General features: G+C 37.0%; 1 protein-coding gene across 3 annotated transcripts in view; it reads left to right on the top strand.

Moving 5' to 3' along the window:
* The first annotated feature begins 1,536 nt into the window (after positions 1-1,536).
* BMP5 (bone morphogenetic protein 5) overlaps positions 1,537-25,785 on the top strand; it is a 55,807-nt gene continuing 31,558 nt past the window's right edge. The window contains exons 1-3 of one of the 3 annotated variants that reach the window (XM_048078086.2): positions 1,537-1,745; positions 2,726-3,093; positions 25,467-25,659. In XM_048078086.2, the coding sequence (XP_047934043.1) occupies positions 1,552-1,745; positions 2,726-3,093; positions 25,467-25,659 (755 nt within the window). In that variant the 5' untranslated portion in view covers positions 1,537-1,551. Of the gene's footprint in view, positions 1,746-1,876; positions 3,094-25,466; positions 25,660-25,785 lie in introns of those variants that run through there. The other 2 variants (XM_013172262.3, XM_013172252.3) reach the window with 2 other exon arrangements.

Here is a 25,785-nt window from a genome sequence, read left to right on the forward strand (position 1 = left end):
GTTGCTGTAAAATAAATCCTTTGTGTTTAGTTTGCATCTTTGGTTGTGGCTCCATCTGAAAATAGCAGGAGCTGTTTTCATCAAACATATGATTACTAGGTTATATGTTTTCCTACTCAGTTTCTGTCTAGAAATATGTTTACAACATAACAGCATCCTCAAACTTAAGGGCATTTTTGGCTTTTTAAATAGGAAAAGGTTAACTAAATGTGGAACACCAGACACTCTAGTGGGATAATATAGGAAGTTTCTATTGCTGGATGTACTGATGGGCTGAGGACTTAAATCCTCTGAGCAATCAATCCACTGGCTTTTATGAATGCTTAGGGAAAAAAAGGAAATACATTGCTGGAAAAGAGAAATAAACCTTGTTGCAAAATACATGATGGGCTGATTCAAAAAAAGACGTATGTATGGTAGAGTCCCATGTATCATTACAGCTGTCTGAGCAGAACAAGTGAAAGCAAAACAAAACCAGAAATAACACTTTTCTTGTAACAAATGGGTTTTGAGGAAAAACCTTAATGAGGACAGAAAGCATATTTTGATTTTGACTGTTTTTCTACTAAGAATAATAGGACTTTTGCTAAATAGCTTAATTAATTTCAATGTTAATTCAGCAGGTCTAGTATGAGATAAATCCTTCCTTGGTAGAAGCATTGTCTATTATGTGTGCTGATTTATGGGAGAGAATCAGCTATATGTTAACGATAGCTGCACTGGACTGCAAATGTAGACCAGGACTCACAATATATGAGAAAAGCTCATTTGTACTTAATATACTAGATAAATTGTTCCTGGCTTCTTAGGGTGTGACTGTACTTGCTGTCACACTCCCAAGTTTACTCAAGAACTGTGTGATTTGCTGAGTAGGTGCGAGTCATGTAAGGGAAAACCCGACAGGATGCATTTTATATACCTGTTTTTTTCCTCAGCGTCGTGTGTTTTATTAACTTTTTTTGTCCTCCTCCCACCCCCTCACCCCCTTCAAAGGAAAATCTCCCCGAGACTTGAGGCAAATTGTAGGAGTGAGAAAATGTGACCACAAACAATCTGAGCAGTATGAAATTTAACACTGTGATTTTGTTTTAGTGAGAGGAAAATACAAGTTGCTGGCTGTCATAAAATCCTAAGCTAAATCTTAACTGCATGTGTAGCAGTTTTTAAATCTGTTTAATATTTCTTTTTTCTTTCAGTAAAGCTGTTTCTTTCTCCAGTTAATAACAGGTTGTGGGATTAAATCTCAGCTTTTGATATTTACTGGGAAATGTAGTCTAACAGTTTATGAGTCAAAATCTACTTTGAATAAATTATCATTGCAAATTACAGTTTATGAAAGTTGTGACTATAACCCTTAATTACACCATTGGCTATGCACAACTTGAAATCTCACTTGCTGAATAAATTTGTTTTCATTCGGAGTGCATTCCCGACATTTTTAGAGAAGAGTGAATCAAGCCTAACCGACAAAATTTCCTACAGAGTTTATTAAAAAGGTCACCTTCGTTTGCTAAACCTACCTAAAATATAAACATTTCTGGAATTAATAGGATGCTATTTTGGTCTGTTGTAAGGGTTTCATATTCAAGGTTACGAAACTATATACTCATAAGTAGGCTCGCAGGAGCTTCCACGTTACGCCATGCCTTCAGCTATCTACATATCCTAAAACTGCTGAAGTTAAAACTGTTTGCTGGGATATTCTGCAAGCTGCAAGGAAAAGAAGCAGTCGATAAGCAAATTAGGTATATTACTGTAAGCTGGGGGGGAGTGTTGGGGGGGGGGGGTTAAAGCTTTGTCTGGCAACAGAAGGGTTAAGGACTTTTTTGCTATACCCGTTTCAAATTACAATGAGAAGCCTCTTCTTTCCCAGCAGGGTTGTGCTTACATTAGTCTTTAGATCTCTCTTGAAGAGAGCTGTTATATTTGTGCCTGCTAGAGTTGGAAATAACAGTTGAGAAGCTGAAAAGGGTTGAATGGATTTACAGAAGGTTTTTTTTTCAAGTAAATTCATGGCAACACATTAATTTGATTAGTACATGCTTTAGAATTACTTTACACTCAAGCGCTTCAAAAGATGTTAAAGTTATCACCAGGCTGCTGGACAAATATGTGTTACACCACCAAGGTACAGATCAAGACAAATCTGTGACTCAGGATTTTATCTTGGGAAGAGCGCAAGGTGTACGAAGAACTCAGAATAAGAAGGGAAGATAACTCTGGGAACTACAATGTGTCAGAAGAACAGCTCTTGCTAATACAGCTCCCCACCCAAGACCTGGTTATCTAAGGTTTATATAGGAATGCCTAGGTCAGCTGACAAAATACTGGTCTTCTGCTCCATAAATGCAGAAAAAACGATAACAACAGTGGAAAATTGGAAGTCTGAATTTCAGCTTTCTTAGAAATAACTGCAACCTGACACATTCCATAATATTTAAACAGGGTGGGGGGAAAGAAAGCACCAAAGATGTTACGTTTAGAGATGACATTGACATGAAGAATAGGTAAATTTTGTTTTTCAGCCTCTGGGAAAGCAGACCTCATAGGAACTCAAAACAAGTAGGAGAAAAGATTTTTTTTTTTCCTTGTTCTTTTTCTTTTCAAAGATGAACCTAACTGCGCTCAAAGCTTTCGTGGGCTTGCTCTGGAATTGCTGGGTTCTGGTGGGTCACGCACAGGGAGGTTTAGGAGACAATCATGTCCATTCGAGTTTTATTTACAGGAGGCTGCGGAACCATGAGAGAAGGGAGATTCAGAGAGAGATTCTCTCTATCCTGGGTCTACCTCACAGACCCAGACCATTTTCACCAGGAAAGCAGGCTTCATCTGCACCCCTCTTCATGCTGGACCTGTATAATGCCATGACAAATGAAGAGGATACTGAGGAGCTGGAGTATTCACTAAAGGGATCCATGGCAGGGGAGAGCAGAGGGATACGGAAAGGATACCCTGCCTCTCCAAATGGATATTCGCGGAGAATACAATTATCTCGCATGACCCCCCTGACCACACAGAATCCTCCCTTAGCCAGCCTGCACGACACCAACTTTCTGAATGATGCTGACATGGTCATGAGCTTTGTCAATTTAGGTAGGTCGAAATTTTTTATTTGTTGTTTCTGCTCTGTTTGACTAACTGTTAGCCTGATCTTGGAGGGCTCAGAGGGGCAAATCTCTCAGCCGGAGCGTAACCTGTTCTGAAAGAGCAGGATTGGGCCCTGGCTGCTGTGCTACTAGCAAAAGAAAAGTTGTACTAATGGTAAAGTAGCTACGTTGTAGGTGGCCATGGAAAAAGATTTTTCTCACTGTTTATATAAAGTCAGTTTCTATAACTCCCCTCTGCTGGCTTCTGTTTTCTTTCTTTCATTGATGTAATGAAAATTCTAGCCTTAGGCCAACTAACTCCTTTTTTTTTTTTTTTTTAAATCTCAAAAAATCAAACACTTATGCCTATTGCTCGGTTATTTCCCTCACTGTTTTGTTTAAAGCTCAGACATGAACAAACATCGGTTGTTAATATTTTAAAGCCCAGAATGTTATGAAGAGGGAAAAGTTAATCCATTTATAGGAAAAAAAAAAAAAAAAGCTTTCTTAGGTTATTTAGGGCTTTTTTTTTCTGTTTGTAAGAGTCAGATTTTTATTATCTTTTCAGCTGGATGGCTGGATTTTAAATAATCTGTTGCTGTTTCTTTGTTATTTCTATTTAATAACCACAGACTGTGTTTTATTACACTGCCATGGTGCTCAGAGTCTGCAATGGTTCTCATTTTTTGTCATTAATAAATTAAATAACAAATAGAGTATTAAACACCAGAAACATGCAAGCAAGGAATGCTTTTGAAAATTATATCAAGTCAGACACAAAACCTGATAAAACTAAATTATATTGGCTTCTGAGTATAATAAACATGCTTACCAGTTATGTTGTGGTTAAAAAAGCAGTTACAGATTTCTTTAATAGAAGGCAACAGAAATCTCATTAAGAAAACTGCAAATAATTCATGAAATGTACTTACTATTTTTATAAGTATTTTAAATGCTTCAGGACTCATAAAGCTATCTAAAAACCTCTTGTTTGATCTGGATAGCAGGAGATTTAATTGAAAACTTGAAGTTACTCAGTAAGCTCGTACAAAATCTGATAAAACCTTGCTTTCCAGGATAATACATTCTGTAGAAACTTTTTAAACAATGGCACATGTTCTGAAATACCTTCAGATTATCACACATACTCTATATCTTTTATGTCTACCAGGTCTTTAATCCCTGCAAAAGGATTAAAAATGTTTCCAAACACTAAATTCCTCAACAACTCGAATCTCTAGGAAAGTGATACCCTAGAGGTAGTTGGCATAAAAATAAAATTACTTTTCATTAATTATTTGGCAGATTAGGTGGTGTTTAATTCTGAGATCTTTTTTCCTTAAGAGCAACATTTTTCCAAACTCTAAATTCATATGCTTGTTGCTCTTGCTCCAAAATAGCAGATTAGAAGAAAATGAAATCCCTGTTTTCAGAAAATATGTTCCTCATCCTTAAGAAAGAGTTACTTCTTATCTGCGAATTTAAGTTATCATTGAACGACTTGATTCACTCAGAATAGCTGGAGTCCATTGAATTTGAATTGGCAATGTTGTAAAGAAAAATGATAAATGCTCTGATCTCTTAAGCATTAGACAAGGCCCTGATCCTGCAAAAATTTCCTCATGTGTCCTTAGAAAAACCCTCCGTAAATATGTCGCAGACCATTTCATCAATGGCACTGATGGCTATTTACATGGGAACTAGCCTTTGATTTCAAGAAACATCTTTGACTGCAGGAGGACTTCTTGCACTGCATGAGTATAAGTCTCTGAAGGGTCAGTGTCAGATATGTGCAGGCCTGAATCTGCTGCGTTTTCCAAGACAAAACTCCTCTCTGTAGGACTACAGGTTTCCACTGCTTTACCTTGACTGGGAAGTTTCTAATATTTTGTCTCATTTTGTTTGGAAGGCAGTGTTGCCTTAAGAAAGTCATTTGGAGAAGTTAAAGTCTATCTTTCATCTTATGTTTCTAAGCTGTGAAAACTGGGGGTGAGGTGTTATTTTTCTAGTGGTTACGATTAATAGACTCATTTAACTTGCAAAAAAAAAAAAAAAAGTAAATACCAGTTTTTGTTTGGCCTCTGTAAAATTAAAATATGCCTCAGCTTTTAGTGAGGCTGAACCTAATTCACTACAAATTCCCTTCCATACACATTGGTTATTGTGGTTTATCACATATTCCACCATGTAGCTTGCATAAGAAATATTGATGACTGACATAGATTACCTTCAACATTTTTATTAAACAATCCTATGTTTTGGTATAATTAACATAATAACAAAATAAATCATGGAAACAGGTAACCATTTTATATGATTTATGCCATATAGGATTGTGACAGATGAGGGCATGCTCTTTTAATGTAGAATGGGGAAAATATGCAGTGATAAGCGAATGCTAACACTGTACCTTAAAATCAATAAATGCTGGTGCAGCTCAGTAATAACTCAACTGGTTTTAGATTTGAAGCCTCAGTCGACTTGCATCAAATTAATCTGCTCTGGAAATAGTATTCACCATGTTCATACTTGCACACCATTAATTACATAAAGTGTAATTATAAAGCTTTATTAATCATCTTGATATTTTAAATTGAAACTTTTGTATATAATTGCAGCCAGTTATAATAATTTAAGACAAATATATTTAAACAAGAAATATGTAGCTGAGATGTTTGATAAGAATTATGAAGCATTAGATTGAAAAGACTGAGTAAGATTAAAAATAAAGTTTAAAAATATTTTTATATTAAAGATTAAAAATAGGAACTTATATGCTAATTTTGATAAAAATCAACCTGTCAGAGCAGCAAATACCTCACTTTCCAAAGCAAATTTAAAAAATATTCATCAAGGGAACTGCAATTATAAGTCTGTCAAGCAACCAGGGAGAAAAACAAGACTGCATTTACTTCTCCTGAAGTTGAAATTGTAAACACCTGCTCTTTATACTGGAATTTATAGCAGAATTTCCATCTCTTTCTTTCTTGAAAGATACGACAAGACAGAGACTATGCCTTCTCCTGTATTTTGTATAAGACTGTGTGCATTGGCAGCTCTCCATAAATATTGATGATTGTAGCAGAAGAGTTAACTGGGGTTGGTCCAGCAGTCAAAGAATAAATCCTCCACTAAATACACTGGGGTTTTCAAAGATCTGATTATATCACCTACAAGTTCAGGACTTTGTTTTCCTCACCGGGTGTTTTTTATCCTGTTGTTATATTTTATTATATTGTTGCAAATCCCTGACTGTTTAGAGTTCTGGCATCTTCTTTTTGGCTGATCTCCCAAAATGACATATATAGGATACCCTGTTCCTCAGAGAACAGACAAATAATGTTCATGTAGCTCTACTCACTTTTCTGCTCACTCAAAATTTAGTTGGGGAAGGACTTTTTTAAGATAAATGTTAGCGTTCCCACTCCTCACCTCTCACCAAAATAGAGGGATTGTATGAAAAACATACACATGCCTGATACTTGGAGAAACAGCAGCACTTTTTAAAAAAAAATACATTCAAGCATTTCAAGGACTGAATTTTCCATTAGCATCATAGTGATCATTAAATCCACTGGACTTAAGTGTTCCTTCTCATTCAATTCAAATGTTCTGTAGTTTCATTTGTTTACAACACATCTGTAAATTTTTCTCAAAACAGATTGCTGCGTTTGCTAAGCAACTCAACTTCTTTCTGCATATTTTCCTGTGAATTGATCTGTACTATATATGATAGGGGATAAGTATATAAAAGTTTTGTGTTTTTCTGTCAAGCTGTTTGTTCTTAGCATCAAAAATTAATTTCAGAGACTCAAATGGGAAGATCACTATAAAATGTGTGCCTTTGAACTACCCATGCTAGTTTAGATAACAATGCCAATATTATGGAGATTTTTAAAGTAATTAATGCACCATTGAAGGACACCTTATCTTCTTCACACTCAGTGTGATCCCACAATCTTAATTAAAGTAATTAATAATTTAAAATCACACCCGCTGTGATCAGTTCTTAAATCAGACAGGGAAATCCAAGGGAATGTTGCCTATTAGAGGCACAGAAAGCTGTTCATATTTCTTCAGTTTCTCTACCCCAAGGTCATACGCTGCCTTGAAGATTATGTTCTTCTTTAAAACACTGAGCAAATACATAAATTCACAAGATTTACAACCCATTGTGTTCAGCCGAGAATGCTAACATGGTAGAGCACAACTTTTATAGAAATGCTTTAAGAAACCTACAGTATATCAATCCACACTGAATACCTGTACAAACATATTTGCATTACATCTGAGAAACAAAGGATTGCTAACTGCAATCAGATCTGGAGCGTATATAGTAGCTAGTTTCCTAAATTAAACTAATTCAGTTTCTACAAGCTTCCCCTCACAGCTAACATATCACCAGTGAGGGATATGGAGTGCTAAGCCATAAAATGTCAGGAATTGTGGAAGGGGAGTTGGGTTTGAAGGATACATGCAAAAAGGCCTCAGGATCATTAACTTCTCCCCTCAAAGCTTGAGAATGAGTTCTCTCTCTTTCTTTCTTTTTCTTTCTTTTCTTTTTCTTTCTTTCTTTCTTTCTTTCTTTCTTTCTTTTTCTTTCTTTCTTTCTTTCTTTCTTTCTTTCTTTCTTTCTTTCTTTCTTTCTCTCTCTCTCTCTCTCTCTTTCTCTTTCTTCTTTCTTTCTCTTTCTTTCTTTCTTTCTTTCTTTCTTTCTTTCTTTCTTTCTTTCTTTCTTATTCTTTTTCTTTCTTTTTCTTTTCCACTCAATTTCATATGTTGCTGTCTTACTTTTAACCTTACATGAATTTCCTTGGCTATGGTACAGTTTTAGTCTTTAAAATGCAGACTTCTAATGAAAATATTGACACAGCCTTAAGTGAAGTGACAGAAATAGTACTATTATCTTGCTGTGGACAGAGGGATGCTATTACAGAGATAAAATAAAACTTGTTAAATAAAAAATAGACCCCATGTCTTTATTTGTGGAGTTGGACTAATACCAAGAAAAAATGACAGAGTGTTTTTGAAGCTTTTGTAAAGGCAACCCAAAATCAGTAAGATGGTATTTTTCACTCTTTTATTTAAAATTTAAATGAAATTAGATCAAGTGGGTCTGATTTAACCTTCATCCGAAGACCTCACTGGTATCTTGAAATCCTGATTTTTTTCTCCCTTGATAAAATTTTAGTCACCCAATCAGTGAGATGAAATAATTTGTTGTCACATTGGTACCCAATCAGGCATTAGAAATAACTTTTAATATGGAAGCATTTTCTATGCTCAAATTAAATATTAAGATAACTTTTTACAGAACATGTTTTTATTTATTTATTTATTTATTTATTTATAGAACAAAAGGGCTTTACTCACAGGCTTTACTCACTTTATTCCCTAAAAATCCTCACCCAATTCTTACAACTCATTGGGCAGATTTAACCAATATTTGTGTGATGACACACGTTGTTAGGAATTGTTTTTGATTTTAAGCAAGAAATATTCTCCATATTCCTTTTTGGAATTATACTACATTTGTTGTTTTCTATTGAAATATTTTATATTTCCTTTGAAATCTCTCATGTTACATGAACTTTATGAACTATATAGTTCTACCTCAAAATAGGTTTGTGTGCTATCCGTGAATATCATCTACCAAAATAATGTTTTTATAACTGTCAATTATTTTTTTTTGCCAAAGTTAACACTTTAAATCCAAGTAAATTATTCTATCTACCCAGCCAAAAAAATGTCAAGCTCTCCATTAACTGGGGCATAAAACTGTCTGACTTTCCTTGCCGACAGATTTGAAAGAAATTGCAGATAACTGAAGAGAAACTGATTTAGCAGATGGTTAGACGTGCATGGTGAAAAGCTATATATATGCATGCGTATATATAAATATATATTGTTAATAATATTTTTCCCATTGGGAAGAATGGCTGACCCAGTTCCGCTGCTTCTTTAGAAAGCGCTGCTTTCCAGACTAAACACAGACTTTGGGTGGGGTTGTGGGGATTGTATGTATTGTACAGTACATATTTTCCCAGGAAAACACAATCTTGGAGTGACTCTGGCTAGCCATGAAAGAGAAAGAGGGCGGCTTGCAGAGACGCCTCTATGTGGAGGATGTTAGGGGAGGAATTGGCCTGCCATGGACTGGATGGAAATCCTCTTGGTTCTCCTCCTAAACCCCAGTTTATATGCTTAGATAACGGGACAACTTTGGCACATATGTGGTCTCCAACACTTACTGCTTCTGTTATTATTTTCTCTGGATGTTAAATTATGTGAAGAATTTCGCCATGGCTACCTGCCTGCTTACTGCCTGAGTTATGGGGGTAATTACGAGATGGGCAGTTCCTTTCTCTTCTCTTTTTAGCCATGGCAGTTCCTTTCAGCTTGCTTTCACAGGCCCACAGGCTAATAGAGTTCTGCAGAAAATTGATTGATTATAGTCTGATCATGCTAGGTGTCGTCTGGTGTTTCCACATAGCTGAGAATGAACAGTTTATGAAGTGCCAATTGCGGCCTCCAGCTAAAGAAAGGCTCCCCAGGGTTTCAGGAGAGCTCTGGCTGCTACCAGACTTCATAATTATTTCCCACACTTTTCCCCATCCTCTCCTGCTTGTCCTTTCCCTTGTCTCTAGCCCCCTCCGTCTGGGCAGGGTCACTGAACTTTAATTTTATGTCAGTGGCGTTCGGCTGGAGAAGGGATTAAAGGAAGAGAAGCGGTGAGACCGCGCGACAGCACGGGAGATGGAGGAATGAGAAGAAAATGGCAGGGCACAGCGCAGGCTGCAGAGGGAGGAGAGGCCTCTTCTCAGCAGGCAGCGGCCAGTGGGCCTGGGAAAGGTTCGGGGCGGACACGGGGTAGGCTGGGAGACACTGGTGTTACTGGGGAGCCCCACATGGGGCATGGTATTGCAGCACCGAGGGCACTGCCCAGGCCAATAATGCTAGAGAATCTGGGGGGACAGAAGAGGGGAGTAATGGTAGGAGGAAGAAGGTGCAAACAGAGAGATACGCAGAGAGGAGAAAATGAGATAGAACATGCTAAATATGGATAACGAGTAAAAGAAAGAGAAAATGAGTTGGGATTTGGGTCTCTTTTTCCAGCAAGCCTTGCAGGTGAAGGGAGCACTTTTCTTCACAATCCCTTGTGGCAGAGCAACTACCCCAACCTCCCCAGGCAAAAATTTTCATTCCTGCAAAATAAAACGCAGCCCTCCCCACCTCCAGCCTTTGTGCAGGGAGTACACAGACGGGCTACTAAGGTTGGCAGCCATAAATAACGTCGAAGCTAGCTTTTAAAAACCGCAGGTTAAAGGATGAGGGCTGCCATGACGCACACTGAGAGGTTGAGATCAGAGGAGCAGCTAAAAGGGGTCGGGAGAAACAATGAATCCCCTTGTTCTGAGTCATATTTATGAGTGCTCCATTGCACCTAAAGTTCATATTTTATTGGCTAGGCCATGGGGTTTCCCCATTTGCTCATCTCTTAAAATAACACCCCTAGTTAAAATTTCCTATAAAACACAGAAGTGCTACAGCAGGCAGAACTTGTCAACCCTGACAACTACATTATTTAAGTTTGTGGGTGGGGTACACCTAGCAGAAGCTGCTTTGTGTTTGGGACTGGATTATGAACTTGTTTCAATATAAAAAAAATGACTGTAAACTAAGCAGAAAAGGAGAGGTTTTACAGTGTGGCTTCCCACTCTGAAACTTCCCACGATTCTTCAGAGGTGCTCCAAAAGGTGAATCTAAACTTTTAGTTTCCAACTCTTTTTTGAGCAACTGCTCGAGTGCAATAGATTGAGATCGGCCACTATTATATAATTATATAATTCGGTGGCCTGTGTGGTACCTTGCCAGACTGCAGCTTTACTTTGTTCCCATTGTAATGCAGGGCAAATTGAGACAACAGTTATTAATGAGTCAGAGCCTAGAAAGTTAATCAGGGCAGCTAGTGATGGCGAATGATATATACCCATAGCTGACAACTGGTAGCTCTACGGAAGCAAAATTTCACCTAAATCTGTTTTTGGAGAAGAATCAGGAAGAGGCAGGAACTCGAACAGCTGAAATTTCTATTAGGTTTGTTTTCTACCAGCTTAGCAATATTATCCATTCAGACCCCATGAGAACCTGGTTTGTAAAATCCCTCTTGTAGTCTGTACCTATTGAATTAAATTATTGTTGTTCTAATTCTCATAAATTTGACTATAAATTTGACTATAGTTAAATTTATGAAACTTTATTCATTTTCTCTTGAAAAGCTGTGGCCATGATCCAGTACAGTGATAAATTAATGATAATTTGTCTGGGTATAACCATTTAAAATATCCCATGTTTTAAAAATGGAGAGGGAAGTATAGATGGAATATTCACTTACCTCAAAGTAAGTTCAAAAAAAGTGTTGTGTTGGACTTTTACAATATGGATAGCATCAGTTTTGGAGGTAGAGATTTTAAGTTCAGTCCAGGCAAACCTGGGCTGCAGGAGATGAAAGAGCAGGGCTGCTAAATGGTTTGTGAGTCTGATTTTGGAGCAGAAGGTGGGTGGCACCCAATGGCACTGGTGTCTGGAGCCACGGGATTCTAATGGTATGCTTTGCAAAAAAAGTTAGCAGAGAAATCAAAAGCGTGGGTGTGGATAAAACCATATAGTATTGATGTGAAAGAGTATGATTTAAAGAGGACTAAGTGGTAGTGTGGATAATAAAGACCGTGGAGCATGAGCAACCCTAGTGTGCAACACCATGACAGCTGTAGTCTTTGTGGTGATTTATGATGGGACAGCAGGGACATTGCTTTGGGAAGGTCCTTCTGTAAGGATCTTAGGGCTTCTATAAGCCCTGGACAAGAAGACTTTTTACTGTTCTTAAAAGAGACGGTTTTGCAAAATAATGAAAAAGAAAAACAAATACTAGAAATAGAGAACCAAATCTGACATTTCAGACCTGGTGTAAAGAACAGCGAGCATGTGATTAGTTTTGCTCTTGTTCCCATAGCGTGGGCTGGTGCCTCTCCGAGGCATCTGTGCATGCGTATCAGTGTGTGTGCATGAGTTTGTGTATGTAATATAGCAAGCATGTAAATCTCTGCAGTTTTAGTCACTGGGATTTTTTCCCCTTTAAATCATAATATTCTTTCCCATCAATACTATGTGGTTTTAGCAGCCCTGACCTTTCAAGCTGCCTGTTTGGGCCAGTGTTTATCAGATGACCGTTTGACCTCCTTGTTAATTGTACTTAATTACATCCTGTCGTAACATTTTGAAATAAGGAGGAGAGTTTATGGATCTGCTCCAAAGAACTGAAGACTAAACCAGCAGAAGAATTTAGTGGTATGAGGTGCTGAGTAATCTCCTAGTTAGGTCAATAAGTGTTGTGCTTTGTCCAATTGATTGCAAAATTCGATCATTAAACTGCTCCATTTTGATCCTCAGTACTTCTCAGAATAAAGTTCCTCAATTTTCGTTGTTCTGAGAAGGGCTTCTCCTCTCTGATTCTCAGCTTGGAGCTTTCTCTAAAGAGATCAGGGAAGGAGTGAGAAGCCTATCAACAGCACTGCAAGGGCTGAAGTTCACATATGATGAGATAAAAGAGATGAGCCTCTGTCACCACAAGCAATCTCCCTGTGGTTTTCCAAAACTTCAGAGTTCCTTATGCTTCCCTAGAATTGCTAGTTCCCATGAGCTTATTGAGAGTTGTATAATATTTGGTATGAGATTTTCTGTGAGTTGATGATTTATGGGAACATCTAAGGGTTCATTAAAAAGCAGCAATTATCTCCTGTTGTTGCAGAAAAATAAAAATAAAAACAAATCAACACACAGAAACAGATGCAGTTCTAGAAAATGGGTATTCTAAAGACTCAGAAAGCATCTTCAAACACTTCATATTTTGTAATGCTTGTCATATAGTTGATGTCTTTTGAAACACTTGGGATTTACCATATTGCTTGTCTTCTCAGTAAAAATGATATATATATATGCTTTCTCTATTGTTGTTGTTTCATAGCTCACTTTTCACAAACAGATTATATTGAATTCATTTCCTAAAATGGATGAAGACAAAAAAGAGTGGAAGCTATAAAATAAAAAGACAGGTGGTGTCTATGTTGTATATAAGCATACATACACATACATATCCTTAGCTGATTTAATATTTCATCTCTATTAATGTCAGTAGAACAGTGCTGATGAATACCAAGTACAAATTTAGACCCAGGACTTTAAAAAACACAAAGCAAAGGAATATACCTTCATTCTTATTTTATTAAAACACTGATAAATTAGACTTACTGGAGAATGAAGTGTCATGAAGAATTAATTGTCTGTGAACTACACATAATTATGGATTTATTGTAAAAGGTCTGTCATTCAGCGTGTGTCACATTCTAGACAAAAAAAGAACAAGCTACTTGGTGCTGTGCTGTGAAGCTGTAGGCTGATACAGTACTGCCCGTGACTCTCACACCACGAAGTGAACGGAATTATTGCGAAAGCTCAAAATCTGTACCAAGACTTTCGGGGAGCAAAGGCTAAACCTGCAGTACAGCTATACACAATTGCATTTACACAGATGAATGTTTTTATATGTTGATTTAAATTACAAGCTTACATGATTAAAAACAAAACACAGACTTTGCTGAATATCGTAGTAAGGTAACCAAAAGATCATAATGTTTAAATTCTCTTTGGTGTTATCCTGTAGTAGGTGTAAGTGAAATCATACTATTAAATATGATGAATTTCAAGAATGCTTGATATTTTTGTTCAGAATTTTGGGAGGTACATGCATTGTAACACAATATAATATTCTTTATTAAAGTCATTTAATATTATGTATTTTTTCGGAATAAAATTCTTTGATTCCTTGGCGTGCTGCTTTATTAATATCATTTTATAGTTCTTGAGATGAGTTTCTATTTTAACCACGTGACTCTTCAAAAAGTCGTACTTTTTATCACTTCTTAAGACATGAAATTATTAATCATGTTTAGTGAGGCTGTATATCATAAGGAGACAACATTTTACAAGGAGATATATATATAAAGTACAATCTAAATAATATTTTATAATATATATATACATATATATTATTGCCATATATATATAACAATGGAATATCCAGAGACAGTTTATGCTAAGGAGTGAATACCAAGTATTTTAAGTTCATGCCACAGTTCACTGGGTCAGAAAGGAGGGACCGATGCCATTAGGATTAACAATATTTTTCCCCCATTTTGGTTTCCCAGCTGCTGTGTTCCACTTTGTCTATATTTACTTGTATTCATTAGAAAGGCAAAAATACTAGCAAATGTGTATGTACGGAAGAGACCTAATGTTCATCAGGGGACTTGAGTGAAACAGGCACACACATGAGCTGAAAGCTGGGCTCAATGGGGACAGCTCCTGAATAAGTTATGAGAAAAAATCCAGACTGGCTCATCTTGTATTTACATTGCCATTTGCTGCCATACAGGAATGAAGCTTCTTTTATTAACATTATATCACCTTGGTCTGTGAGATTTACTGGGTACTCCATTAAAATTTGCTGGTCCAGCTTGTCTTCAGGCAGGGAGTGCGGTCTCATCAAAATGGGAATGAAAACAAAACTGAAAAGAAGATGCCGTGATGCTTCCAGTTTTGGAGATAGGCAACAGACAGCTCTGAATTACTTTATAAAAAAACTAGGCCTATCATCAAAGATTAGGGCAGTAGTCACAGTAGAACTCTGTGATCACCCAGGGTACTGCTTTTGTAAGTAGTTTGTCAGGAACCAAGTAGATATACCACAAAACATTATGTCTATATATAGATCAGAAATGCAGCCCCAGGTGGAATAACGGTGAGAATGCAAGAAGTATTCAAGTATGTCCATCTGGACGTGGGCCTGGGCAGCCTGCCCTGGGCGTCGCTACTTGAACAGGGAGGTGGACCAGGTCACCTCCACAGGTCCCTGCCAACCTCAGCCTTTCTGGGAGTCTGTCATCACAAAGAAGGCTCTTAGTCTTGTCTTCTACATTGACAGTAATTGTTCCTGCTTTATGATGATGATGATGATGATGATGATTTTATTAGTAGTAATTATTGTTATATTGTTCTTGTTCTTGTTATTTTATTGTAATTTTTGGAAGTGGGTTTATAATCTTACATGGACAATTGCTGAATTAACACTTCTATATGTTCGAAGTGTTGTGCTATTTCTCTCTTCTTTGGAAGTTATCTTGCAGTTGGTTGGTTGGTTGGTTTTAAGTAATTTTGACACTCCTGTATCTTTCTGTCTGCATCTGTCCAAAATAACCTACTGTGAGGGATCACCACATGTCCTTAAGTTACGTATAGCAAATCTGAGTTTTTTGGTTTTTTTTTTCCCCATGGCACAAATATTTTCTGCAAAGACTTTTTTTTTTTTTTTTCCTCTGGCAGTGTAGGCATAATGCTGGATGGCCAGCCCAGAGATCTTTTAGTTGTTCACTAACAGCCAGAGAGTTTCTGTGCTGAAAGAGGGTTGAAATAATCATTAACTTTGGTAAGATTTAATTTAAGCTTCTTTCAGGGAAAAGAAAAAAAAAAATAAATAAAAGCAGGTGTTTTTTTCCTTCCCAGTGAGGGCACTTACTCATTACGGGGAATTATTTGTAGATGAAATAATCTCTCCTTGCAATGAATTAATCATAATCTGATTAGACCACCAGAGCTGTAGAGGAGAGGGTGCAGCCTGAGTCAGGGTAACGAGCTGTGATAATCACAGCTAGCTCCCAAATTGGCAGTTAAAACCTGTCCTATGAAATTGCCAGACCTTACCATTTTTACCCACTCTCCTGGCTCTTCATCCTCTTCCCTTTCTCCTTCCCCTTCCTCTTTGTGTATCCTATATAAAATACAGCATATAAAAATAAATTTAAAATTATTATGTGTAATAGACATTCCTTGACTCTGAGTGAGATGATTGTGAGGTTTTCCTTCCTTGACATTATTACAGCTGGACAGATTTTTACTGAATGTTTGGTCAGTGTTAATGGGAATGGGTAGTATTAAAATACTCAGATGCGAGTACAGGCTAAGCAGAAAACAGTGCGTGTCCAGTCATACCCAGTTTGACACGCAGAAACGACTTCCATGGGTGCTCTTATGACAAATTCCACTGTGGGGAATGGCTGGAGCTTATTAGACAACCTCTATGAACGGTAAATGGTGGAGTAACTTGGCACCGTTGGGTTGGAAGTGAGTAGAGGGTTAACGTGAACAGGAACTAAGAAGATGTGGGAAGATAGAATGTGCTTTAGTGTTTAGCTTTTACTCCCCTGCCAGTTGCCCTATGATGATATATGCCCTTTCACCCTTCTCAGAAGTTATGTTCCATCAGTATACTTTTACAGTGTCAAAACAGTTATAACTTACACCTATTTTCTGACCATTGGATCCCAGAGGTATAACTTTTGTTCCTATTCACTTGCAGCTGAGCCCAAGAGGGATTTCTTTTTTTTTATGTCATTTGTTAACCTTGAGGTTGTGTTGATCTGACATCCTGACTTTCTCACACAGTCAGAAACCTGGGAATAATTGTTAGTTTTCTTTGCGACAATTTGTGATTAGAGAAAAACAAAATCACATATGAGATAAAATAGAAGTCTATTGACAGAAGGTATCAAAATATACTGGTTTTGCCAAAGCCCATGAGAAATAGACATCATTGAAAATACAGAAATAATTAACAACTTCAGTCATGGTAGAGTAAGGATTAGTTAATTTATCTATGCATTAGCTCAGAACTGTGTAATGCAGTGATCTTTTCTCTATCTGTTCCATTTTTTTATTTTTTTTTTTTAAGTAAGGATCTGTTTTTCATTGATGAAACTGAACACAACCAAAAATCTAGTGGACATGCATTTTTAGCGTAGGTATTTATGATCAGAATGCCTTTGCAGTACAAAGTGACTTAAAACAATGATGAACCACAGGCTTCTACTTGTTCCATTCAAAACAGCAAACTGCACATGATCCTTTCTTCATCGCCTCCCCCAAACATTTGGTTGTGATGTTTCCCACTCTTGGCACCCATCACTATTGACTGCCCAAAATTGGACCCAGCAAGACCTCTTATGTTATTCCTAGAGGCTGCCATCATCTGGACTTTCATCCACTAAATTTATGGAAGATTCAGCTGAGATATATTCTACCACTATTAGTGGAATTAAAAAGGGCATATATGCAGTGTATCGTTTGTTGTGCTTTGTGCTGCAGCTGAATGTCTGAAGTGAAAGTTTTGCATTCAAGAGGCTGAAGGGATGCAGCACATTATACTGTAGAAACTAAGAGAAAAAAATAGATTGTGAAGAATGGCTTTATCAACTACCCTTTAAATTCGATCTGTGATAATATGCAGACATAGGCTCTCACAGTACTGTTCACTTCCAAAACTGTGTTACAGCAGGAATCACCCAATCTCTTATTCAAGTTATTTATTCCTACTGTTGCATTGGCCAGGATCAGACCAGCATAAGAAAAGCAGGGTGCTGCTTTTCCACTTATTCTGTATCAACAACTGCAAGCTTTCCAGCATTTAATTATCATTGGAGCAGCTGCAGTGTAGCACTTGTTTTGACTTGTTGAGCAAGTGCATTTGACTTGGAAGATACTGAAAACAGTAAATTGAATGAATACCACATGTTTACCAGTGAAATTTTCAGCAAAACATTGGCTATTGAATGAAAAACAGCAATTTCATTAAAACAAATATTTTGTCCCATATTTTGAATAGTGTGAAGTTACAGAAAGGCATCGCAGGTAATCTCGTGGTGTACAGAACATCTGGGAGATTGTGCCTGAGAAAGCGCAGCTCAGTTATGCCTCTTTGGTCTAGGCATTTGTTTAGGTCTGTGCTTATAAAAGCTGCTGGCAGGCACTGCTCTGTAGTTCCTGGGAAATCTTTTCCTGCTCACGAGGAATGCTGAAAGCTTTTAGCTACTGAGTTCTAATTCTCAAAATAATTCCTGAAAAAATAAAAAAGAAATTTATAATTTTTACATATTCTCCTATATTTTACAATGTCTTTGTAAATTTTTCCATTATTTGCTTAGTCTCTGCCTACCGCTTTCTAGAATGTAAAAATCATATCATTTGAAAGTCTACCTTAATAAGTACTCAGGGTTTCAAACTATTTTCCTATTTTTACTTTTTCAATTTTTTATTGTTGTTGGTAAAAAATCTATCAGATCGTATTAACTACAATAAAAAAATTAAGAAATTAAAAATTCAATCATAGAAGAGTGCTTTTCTGGTCATTCTCAAAAGATATAATACTAAATAGTTGGCTAAGATCCATGAATATCCTAACTTTTTTTTTTTTTTTGAGCATGGGGTATTAAAACACTTTTTTTTTTTTTCTCCTTTTCACTCTTGCTCTAGATTCAGCTGCAGTCACTGAAGGTTTTCTCATTGACCTTATCTTGCCTTGAACTACTTTGCAATTCATACATTTCAGTAATTCTGTGCAATTATGGAAGGGATATTCTACCATTAGAAGTCTGGATTCAATAAACAATAGATGATTTTTCATTTATTGAAACTGCCACTAACTGCATAGTATTTCATCAAATAATTTTCTAACTGTCCCTAATTTAGTTAACCAAAATAGCTAAATGTTGCTCATTGATGTCAGTAACTGACTGAAAATAAAGACTTTAGTGAAATAACTTTAAATTTACAGTAGTGTAGCTTGCCTCAGAGTATGACCTACCAAGCCTTCTCCTTTGTGTTTTAATAAGAAAGTACATATTTTATAAAACCAATTTACATCACTCTTTCAAAACCACATCTGTAAATCTATAATTACTTTAAATACAACCAGCCTAATAATAATAAATACAGAGAAAGTCAAATATACAGCACTGCAATAAAGCTTTTTTTTTTTTTAAATGAACTGCTACAATGAGAAATGTAAGATTTTTGGAGACTTGCCCTCCTTAATTAAACAAAATTCTCACTGATTGCAGAAATAATTTTGCTTCATTTGGAAGAGGATCAGATTCAGAATTTGGACTAAGACTGATGATGAGTTTGATGCTTAGGATAGGATATGAATGGAATGTAACTCAAGAAGACAGGTAATTTTGGGAATACCCATCTTCAAGTGCCTACATTTCTGACATAAGGTATCCCAATAAGACTGCTCTTGGGCTTTGAGTATTCACTGATCCATTTTGCCCAGAATTCTCAAAAGATTTCAGTTCAAAAGACAAATTCTGAACATGGCTAAGGCATATGGACAGACATTTATGAACTCTATGCAATCTATTTGCATGAAGAAACCAGATGGTAATGATTGCATCTTCATTCACCTTTTGTTTGCCTAATAGACCACTCACCAAGGAAACAGAGGATGTGGTTTTGGTTCCCACCTCAACATGGGGAGGGAGATGGGAAGGGAAATGGCATATTAAGTCTAAATCACCCACTTTCCCTTACTACTGGCTTCAGAATATAAGTGGGGGCCCCAGCCCCCACTTGCTCTGCTGATGAAAATGAATCTCAGTTTGGAAAGAAATGCAGTAGATTTGGTACTAAAAGAACAATAAGCAAGTGGGCATATGACTCCGAAGCTTTGTAGTTAAAACACTCAGATTAATGATTATGTAGTAGATGCCTAATATCAATAAATGGATTAAAAAGAAAAACGCAAAACAAATGCAGGAACAAAAATTCAGATATGTATGTATATACATATATTTTTTCATTTTGACCACCAACTCCTGTGTTGTGTTTGTACAGTGGCCCAGGATGTCCCACCACTGAGCTACTCAATATCCTGGCAGTTAAGATGTAGTCATTGAAATTATCTGGTATGGGTTGAAGTGTTTGTTGAGAAAAAGCTATCTCTTACTCCTATGGACTGGAGCCACAGTTGACTGAAGGAGAAAGGTAGATAAACTCGTCTGTTCTTATTATGGACTGCTGCAAGGCAGCTGACCCTTAACAAAAAGAAGTGTCTCTCCAGTGACTGTGTCAGGCTCTGGTGTCCAAAACATTCCCGTGAGCGCAGGTGACTATTTTTGTGAATTTTGATATCTAACTCAAAATAAATTTCTCAAGTCTTGATCAGGATTCTTTTAGTTTTATAAAAACATTATAACCTTTTACAATTAAAGTAGCTTTGCTTAGACAAGTATTTCCTTTGTCTGCACATTTTTTTAAATGATCACTTTTGGAGAGTATTTGTCATCGCACTTGACCTTTAAAAGTACACTCAATTTAAGATTTTTTTAGAAGACTAATTCTTATACAAAAGCCAACAGACAGAATGAAAAGACTTGAATTTACTTCAACAAACTTTGAATTAGAATTTGTGTTTTGAGGAATAAAAAGATGAAAGATATACTTCTTGAGATAAGCTTAATTTAACTTTCTTAAAGTTAATGTTTGTATTCTACAGCCTAAAAGCCTACACAAAGTTACAAAGCTTTGAAATGTATATTTTTAAAAGTCTGGCCTACCTCAACTGAGAATCACGTTCTGCTGAATGTTCTTAAATTCTCTGTGATGCATTTCATTAACATATTGACATCCATAATAGCAAAGCATCTTTCATTCTGCTCTGGGATCGCACCTTTTCTTTTGTCAATACACCCTATAAAACCTTTTTGCCGTATTTTGTAAAAAGTGTTGTCACTTCAAGTAGTCTAATTGTAGAAGAGAGAATGGGTTTCTAGGATTTGAATGCTGGAGAACAGAGCAAGAATGAGGTAAATAGCTATTTGATGTCTGTCTTTTCACAGTAGCACAATAGCTAATTCCTAGGGCCTCTGACCTTTTAGTGTCCTGTAACAGAGTACTTGCATTAATCTGTTGCTTATCTGTCACCTACCACATTTGATATTTCCAGCCTCTGCTTTCAATTATCAGTCATTAGAGGCAGCACTGAGTAATTTCAGGAGAAAACGCCTGGAACCTTTGACCTGTTTCTGTCAGATAAGCACAAGTGTTCACTGTAGATAAACTATCATTTCATTATATTCAAGATGTAAACGAGTGTCGTTTGTAGTGTATCGGCTTACTGTAACCTTTATCACCTTGAAGTGATTAAAACTGACTGGTTTACTTAGTGCTTATACAAAGAATCCAGAGTCAAACAGTGAAATTCAGTGAGATTAGTGCAAATGGCCCCTTATAGTTACATGGTCTGTAAGACCATGCCTTGGCATGTATAAGTAGTAGTTAAACAATGACATTAAGTTGATTAGGGAAGATTCACTATTTGTGAATCCAGTTGGGATCCTAAGACCTTATGTTGTAAAATCAGCCTGTTTCAACCTGGCTTTGGTTTGCTCCCCACATGCTAAAGAAGCTTTCACTTTCCATACATGTCACCACATACCAGCCTCTTCAGGAAAAGCAAAACACATGTCAGTGGGGAGCTAACTGCTAATGAAAGAGCACGTATAATAGTCCCTCATACACTGTGACATAAACTTCTTGCCAGCACTTTTTACATTTTTTTAAGCTCAGTCAGACGTTTATAGCAGAATTGATAATATACTGATTACTTATTGCACATCCATCTGTGTGATTTATACTTGTGTTAATGAAAATTTGTGAATAATAATTTCTCTTCATATTAAAGATGACTCATTTTTCCAAAGTATCTCTGTGGTGTAAATTTGCCTTCAGTCTTTTTGTGATTGGGCTGAGTGTTAGTACAGTGTGAATATTTCATCAGTGAGCCACATGGGTGGAAAATATCATTCTTTCCTATCTTACACACACAGGTGTTTGTGATATTCCCCTGAGCTATGATTTGTCTGATGTAACCATAGTGCTGAATATATTAGTTTCAGGTGGTGTAAAAATACCAGTTCAAAAAGCTGGTGCTAGGAATCCTGATCAATGACAGCAAATGAAGAATTTTATTGTAATCAGAACTGACACTGGTATACTAGTCCTTTTTAATTACAAAAATGATATGCCTCTGATGGTTAAAAAAGGACTTCCTGATTTTCTGGTCAACTATTTTTTAGATGCTATGATCTGTCCCACAGAGAGGCATTTTGGCAGATGAACTGAGCAGAGCTGGAATGACACGAGAATGATCTGAAAGAACGGAATACTTTAAAAAATCTTAACCTGTATTTTTTGGGCTGCCAAAAATGCAGGGATGCACTGAAATAAAAATACTTGAGACATGGTGCACCTCTGCACTCCATGTCATTTCAGCAGTGCAATGGACCCGATAAGGAACCTTACTGTGCATTCAAAGTCTTCCCTAGCAAGGCACTTTTTAGATGTAGAAGAGATCTAGATTTGTATATTATTTTCTGTATTAAAATACTCAGTATCATTAAATAACATTTATCTTTTATATTTTATTATTCTAGTCGCTAGACAATACCGCAACATTGTTGTGATTTTTTTTCCAGTCTGCTATATAATGCAAGATCTTGACTTGTCTAAATTCATAAAAATTGTTTTTATGTTTTGTGCTTTGGCTTACAGAAATTTACGGGTTGAGAATCTGGCTCCAATGCAGAGGGTGGGACTTCCCTGGAATCAGGGTTTTTCATGAATTTTAGTGCCTGTTTTATACAACCCTTCATTTGTGGAGGCTCTTGATACTCCCAAGTCTTGCCTTGCCTGCCAATTCTGTCCTGGCAAATCTAGGACTAAGGAAAATCTGAAATTCTGTCCCTTTCAGATGGCTGTGCTGTCTCTTCCTGGGTTATACGTGGATAAGTAATATCTGTGTTAGCTGTAATAATTAATTTGGGGCTCTACGGACAAGGGCTATCAGTATTCTTTCAGCAGTTGTGAGTGGTCCTGAGAGAATCCCATCAGCATTATTGCAGTGTGTTGTAGAGGTTTATGTCCAAACTGCAGTGTATATGGAGACAACTGCTGTTTCCAAACTAATGTTATTAATTAGAATATACTTGTAAGAAACTAGACAAAAAGAAACCTCAAACCCAAATAAAAACAGCTCAGGCCAGGAGTACTGGCATTTAATACTTTTATTCAGAGTCTAATTCTCCAGTGCTTACTCACAGTGAGTTGTGCTTAGTTACCCATGAATGCTGGTAAATACTTGCTGAATAAACACAAACCCAAGATATTACTGATACATTAATTCTGGCTTTAATATATTTTTCATTTGCGGATTATTGACATATCCGTTCCACGTTAGCCCAGCAATCCTCAGCTATAACATTAGAAACTTGCGGCAGACTCTTCATACTAGAAAAATCCTCCCTGGTTCAGTGCATTTGCATATGCTAATCTCTGCCAAGTTCTTTCAGAAATGTACATTTAAAAAAAAAAGGCAAACAGGCCCCAAACCTCAAGTTAGATCTCTGTATATGTCTCACAGCTTAGAGCCGAGCAGCGGAGCTGCTAAATAGACCGTATCCTGTTTCTCTTCAGTAGCAGCACATTCATCTTCAGGTACAGAGCAGCCCGTTTACATGCTTCTGCCTCTTTTCTGCTTTACTTTTTCTACGTACTGTAAGATGGCAAACCCACGTAAGCTAAATACACACTTGAGCCAAGTAAACCATGCAGTTAGCAGACAATTTTCCTTTTGTCAGCCAAGAGAAAGTTATTTTCACTGAAGATGAAGTGTTCTTATAGCCTATATATTTTATTTTTGGTGATTCTTAAGGCAACACAGTTTTGTACGTTTTCAAAAATTGTGCTTATAAAAACGAGGATAGTTTACATTTTTGCAGGGATGAAAGAGAAGTGTACTGTAAGGGATAGCTCTATGGCCACAGGTGACTTAGCTGCTAACTACTGCTCTGAAAATAATGTAAATACTTTTGCTTCAGTTGCTTTCATTTTAATATGTCCATAACCATAACTTTATATGGCAACACCAAAACAGTTTTTTCTTTCAGCAGATTTCTGTTTTGGAAGACTACATATACTTTATAACATGCATACTACTTATATATATATACAAACACATATGCATTGTGTATGTATGTAAATTTATGCAGATGTACACATAAACATGAACATATAAGTATAAATATACATCTATTGTAATAATACATGCATTTTATTGTTTATACATGTAATGCAGTAATCTATACCTACACATTTTCGGAACTGAGGTTGTTCCTCTCTCAGATCTGAGGACAGTTAATGCCAAAACTCAGTAAGAGAGCAAGGTTTGTGGGAGGGAGCATTTAGTGGAGCTGGGTGCAGTCACAAATCTTTAGCTGGTTATCCTGAATCCCAGCTCTGAGTGCTTGAGGCTTTGTCCACCATCAGTCCAGCAAAGCACCTCATGAGGAAGGTGGAACTTCACTGCCACAGGGCACTGGGCACAGCTTCTTAACAGGTCAATGTTACTCTCTGTAGAAGGGAAAACCATGGATGATTTTCCTTTCCACATCTCTTAAATCGAACTATTCATCCTGTAAGATGGTCATCAGCCAGTACTATGGCCTGTACGTTCACTTGCCACATCAAAACAGATATTTCTTTGCAGGAGTGGCTCCTAACTCAGGGTCAGAACTGCAGCAGACATCTGAATTAGCCGCAAATCAGTTGTACACTGAAATCAGCTAAAGTGCTCTGTCCACTCCACTTTAAAATTCCGCATGATCCTGAATTAAGCAATAATGAGATTAGTTGTTTTGTTTTGTTCTTTAAATTGTGGTGTCAGAAACTCTGGCAGCTGCCCTTCACACCCTGCATGTTTGGGGGGACGCCTCAAGCCAGGAGCGCCCCTGCCTTTGCTGACGGGTTGCCAGAACCTCTGGGCCCTGATTCACGGCTCCTTCTGACCACTAGCAAGATGACACTGATGCCATTAGACTACAGCATGTGTTAATTTATATGTGACCGCTTCTTGAATATATAGTGGTTGTAGTGCACTTTAGCACTACTTCAGGATTTATTACATTGAGAGGGAATGATCAGCTTTCCTCTCAGCTGCCTGGATAATGGTGGCAATTAGTGTTTTCCAAAGTCACCTATGTCTCTGGCATTACTGCTGCTGTGCTTACAACTAAATTGAAGTCCTAAATCCTTCTGCAGCTTTAAGTTTCTCCATATTTCTAGTTACTTTACAACATGCCCTCTTTCAGCTTTTTTTTTTTTTTTTTAATTTTTTTTTTTAATATTCTTTCCACTCTGGCTTCTGGAATTTGTATAAAAGCCACTGAGGGTTTTTCCTTTTGAACTGAAGACACTTAGCTTGTGGAATTTCCTTTAACTGGAAGTACGTCTGGGCTTGTGGTTTTATTATTTGCACAGTTTTATATTGTCCTGTTTGTTTACTCCTAAGCATGGGGAATGCTTCATTAATCATGGGAAATGGGTGTTGTCTCTCACTTTGTCTCTTTAATTTGCATTCAACTCTTTTTCTAACAGTTGAAAGAGACAAGGACTTCTCCCACCAGAGAAGGCACTACAAGGAATTTCGGTTTGACCTTACTCAAATCCCACATGGAGAAGCAGTGACAGCAGCCGAATTCCGGATATACAAAGATCGAAGCAACAGCCGCTTTGAGAATGAAACGATTCAGATTAGCATATACCAGATCATCAAGGAGTATCCCAACAGGTACCTTGCCAGCATGAGTGTATTATGCCTGAAACAATGTCCCAGGCTTCTATCTGAATTAGAGAGATGATAACTGACCATAAGCATACCCTCGAAAAGGCATTATTGCTATCGCTGTGGCTTGTG

Source organism: Anser cygnoides, chromosome 3 (assembly GCF_040182565.1).
Source record: "Anser cygnoides isolate HZ-2024a breed goose chromosome 3, Taihu_goose_T2T_genome, whole genome shotgun sequence".
Taxonomy (NCBI): Eukaryota; Metazoa; Chordata; class Aves; order Anseriformes; family Anatidae; genus Anser; species Anser cygnoides.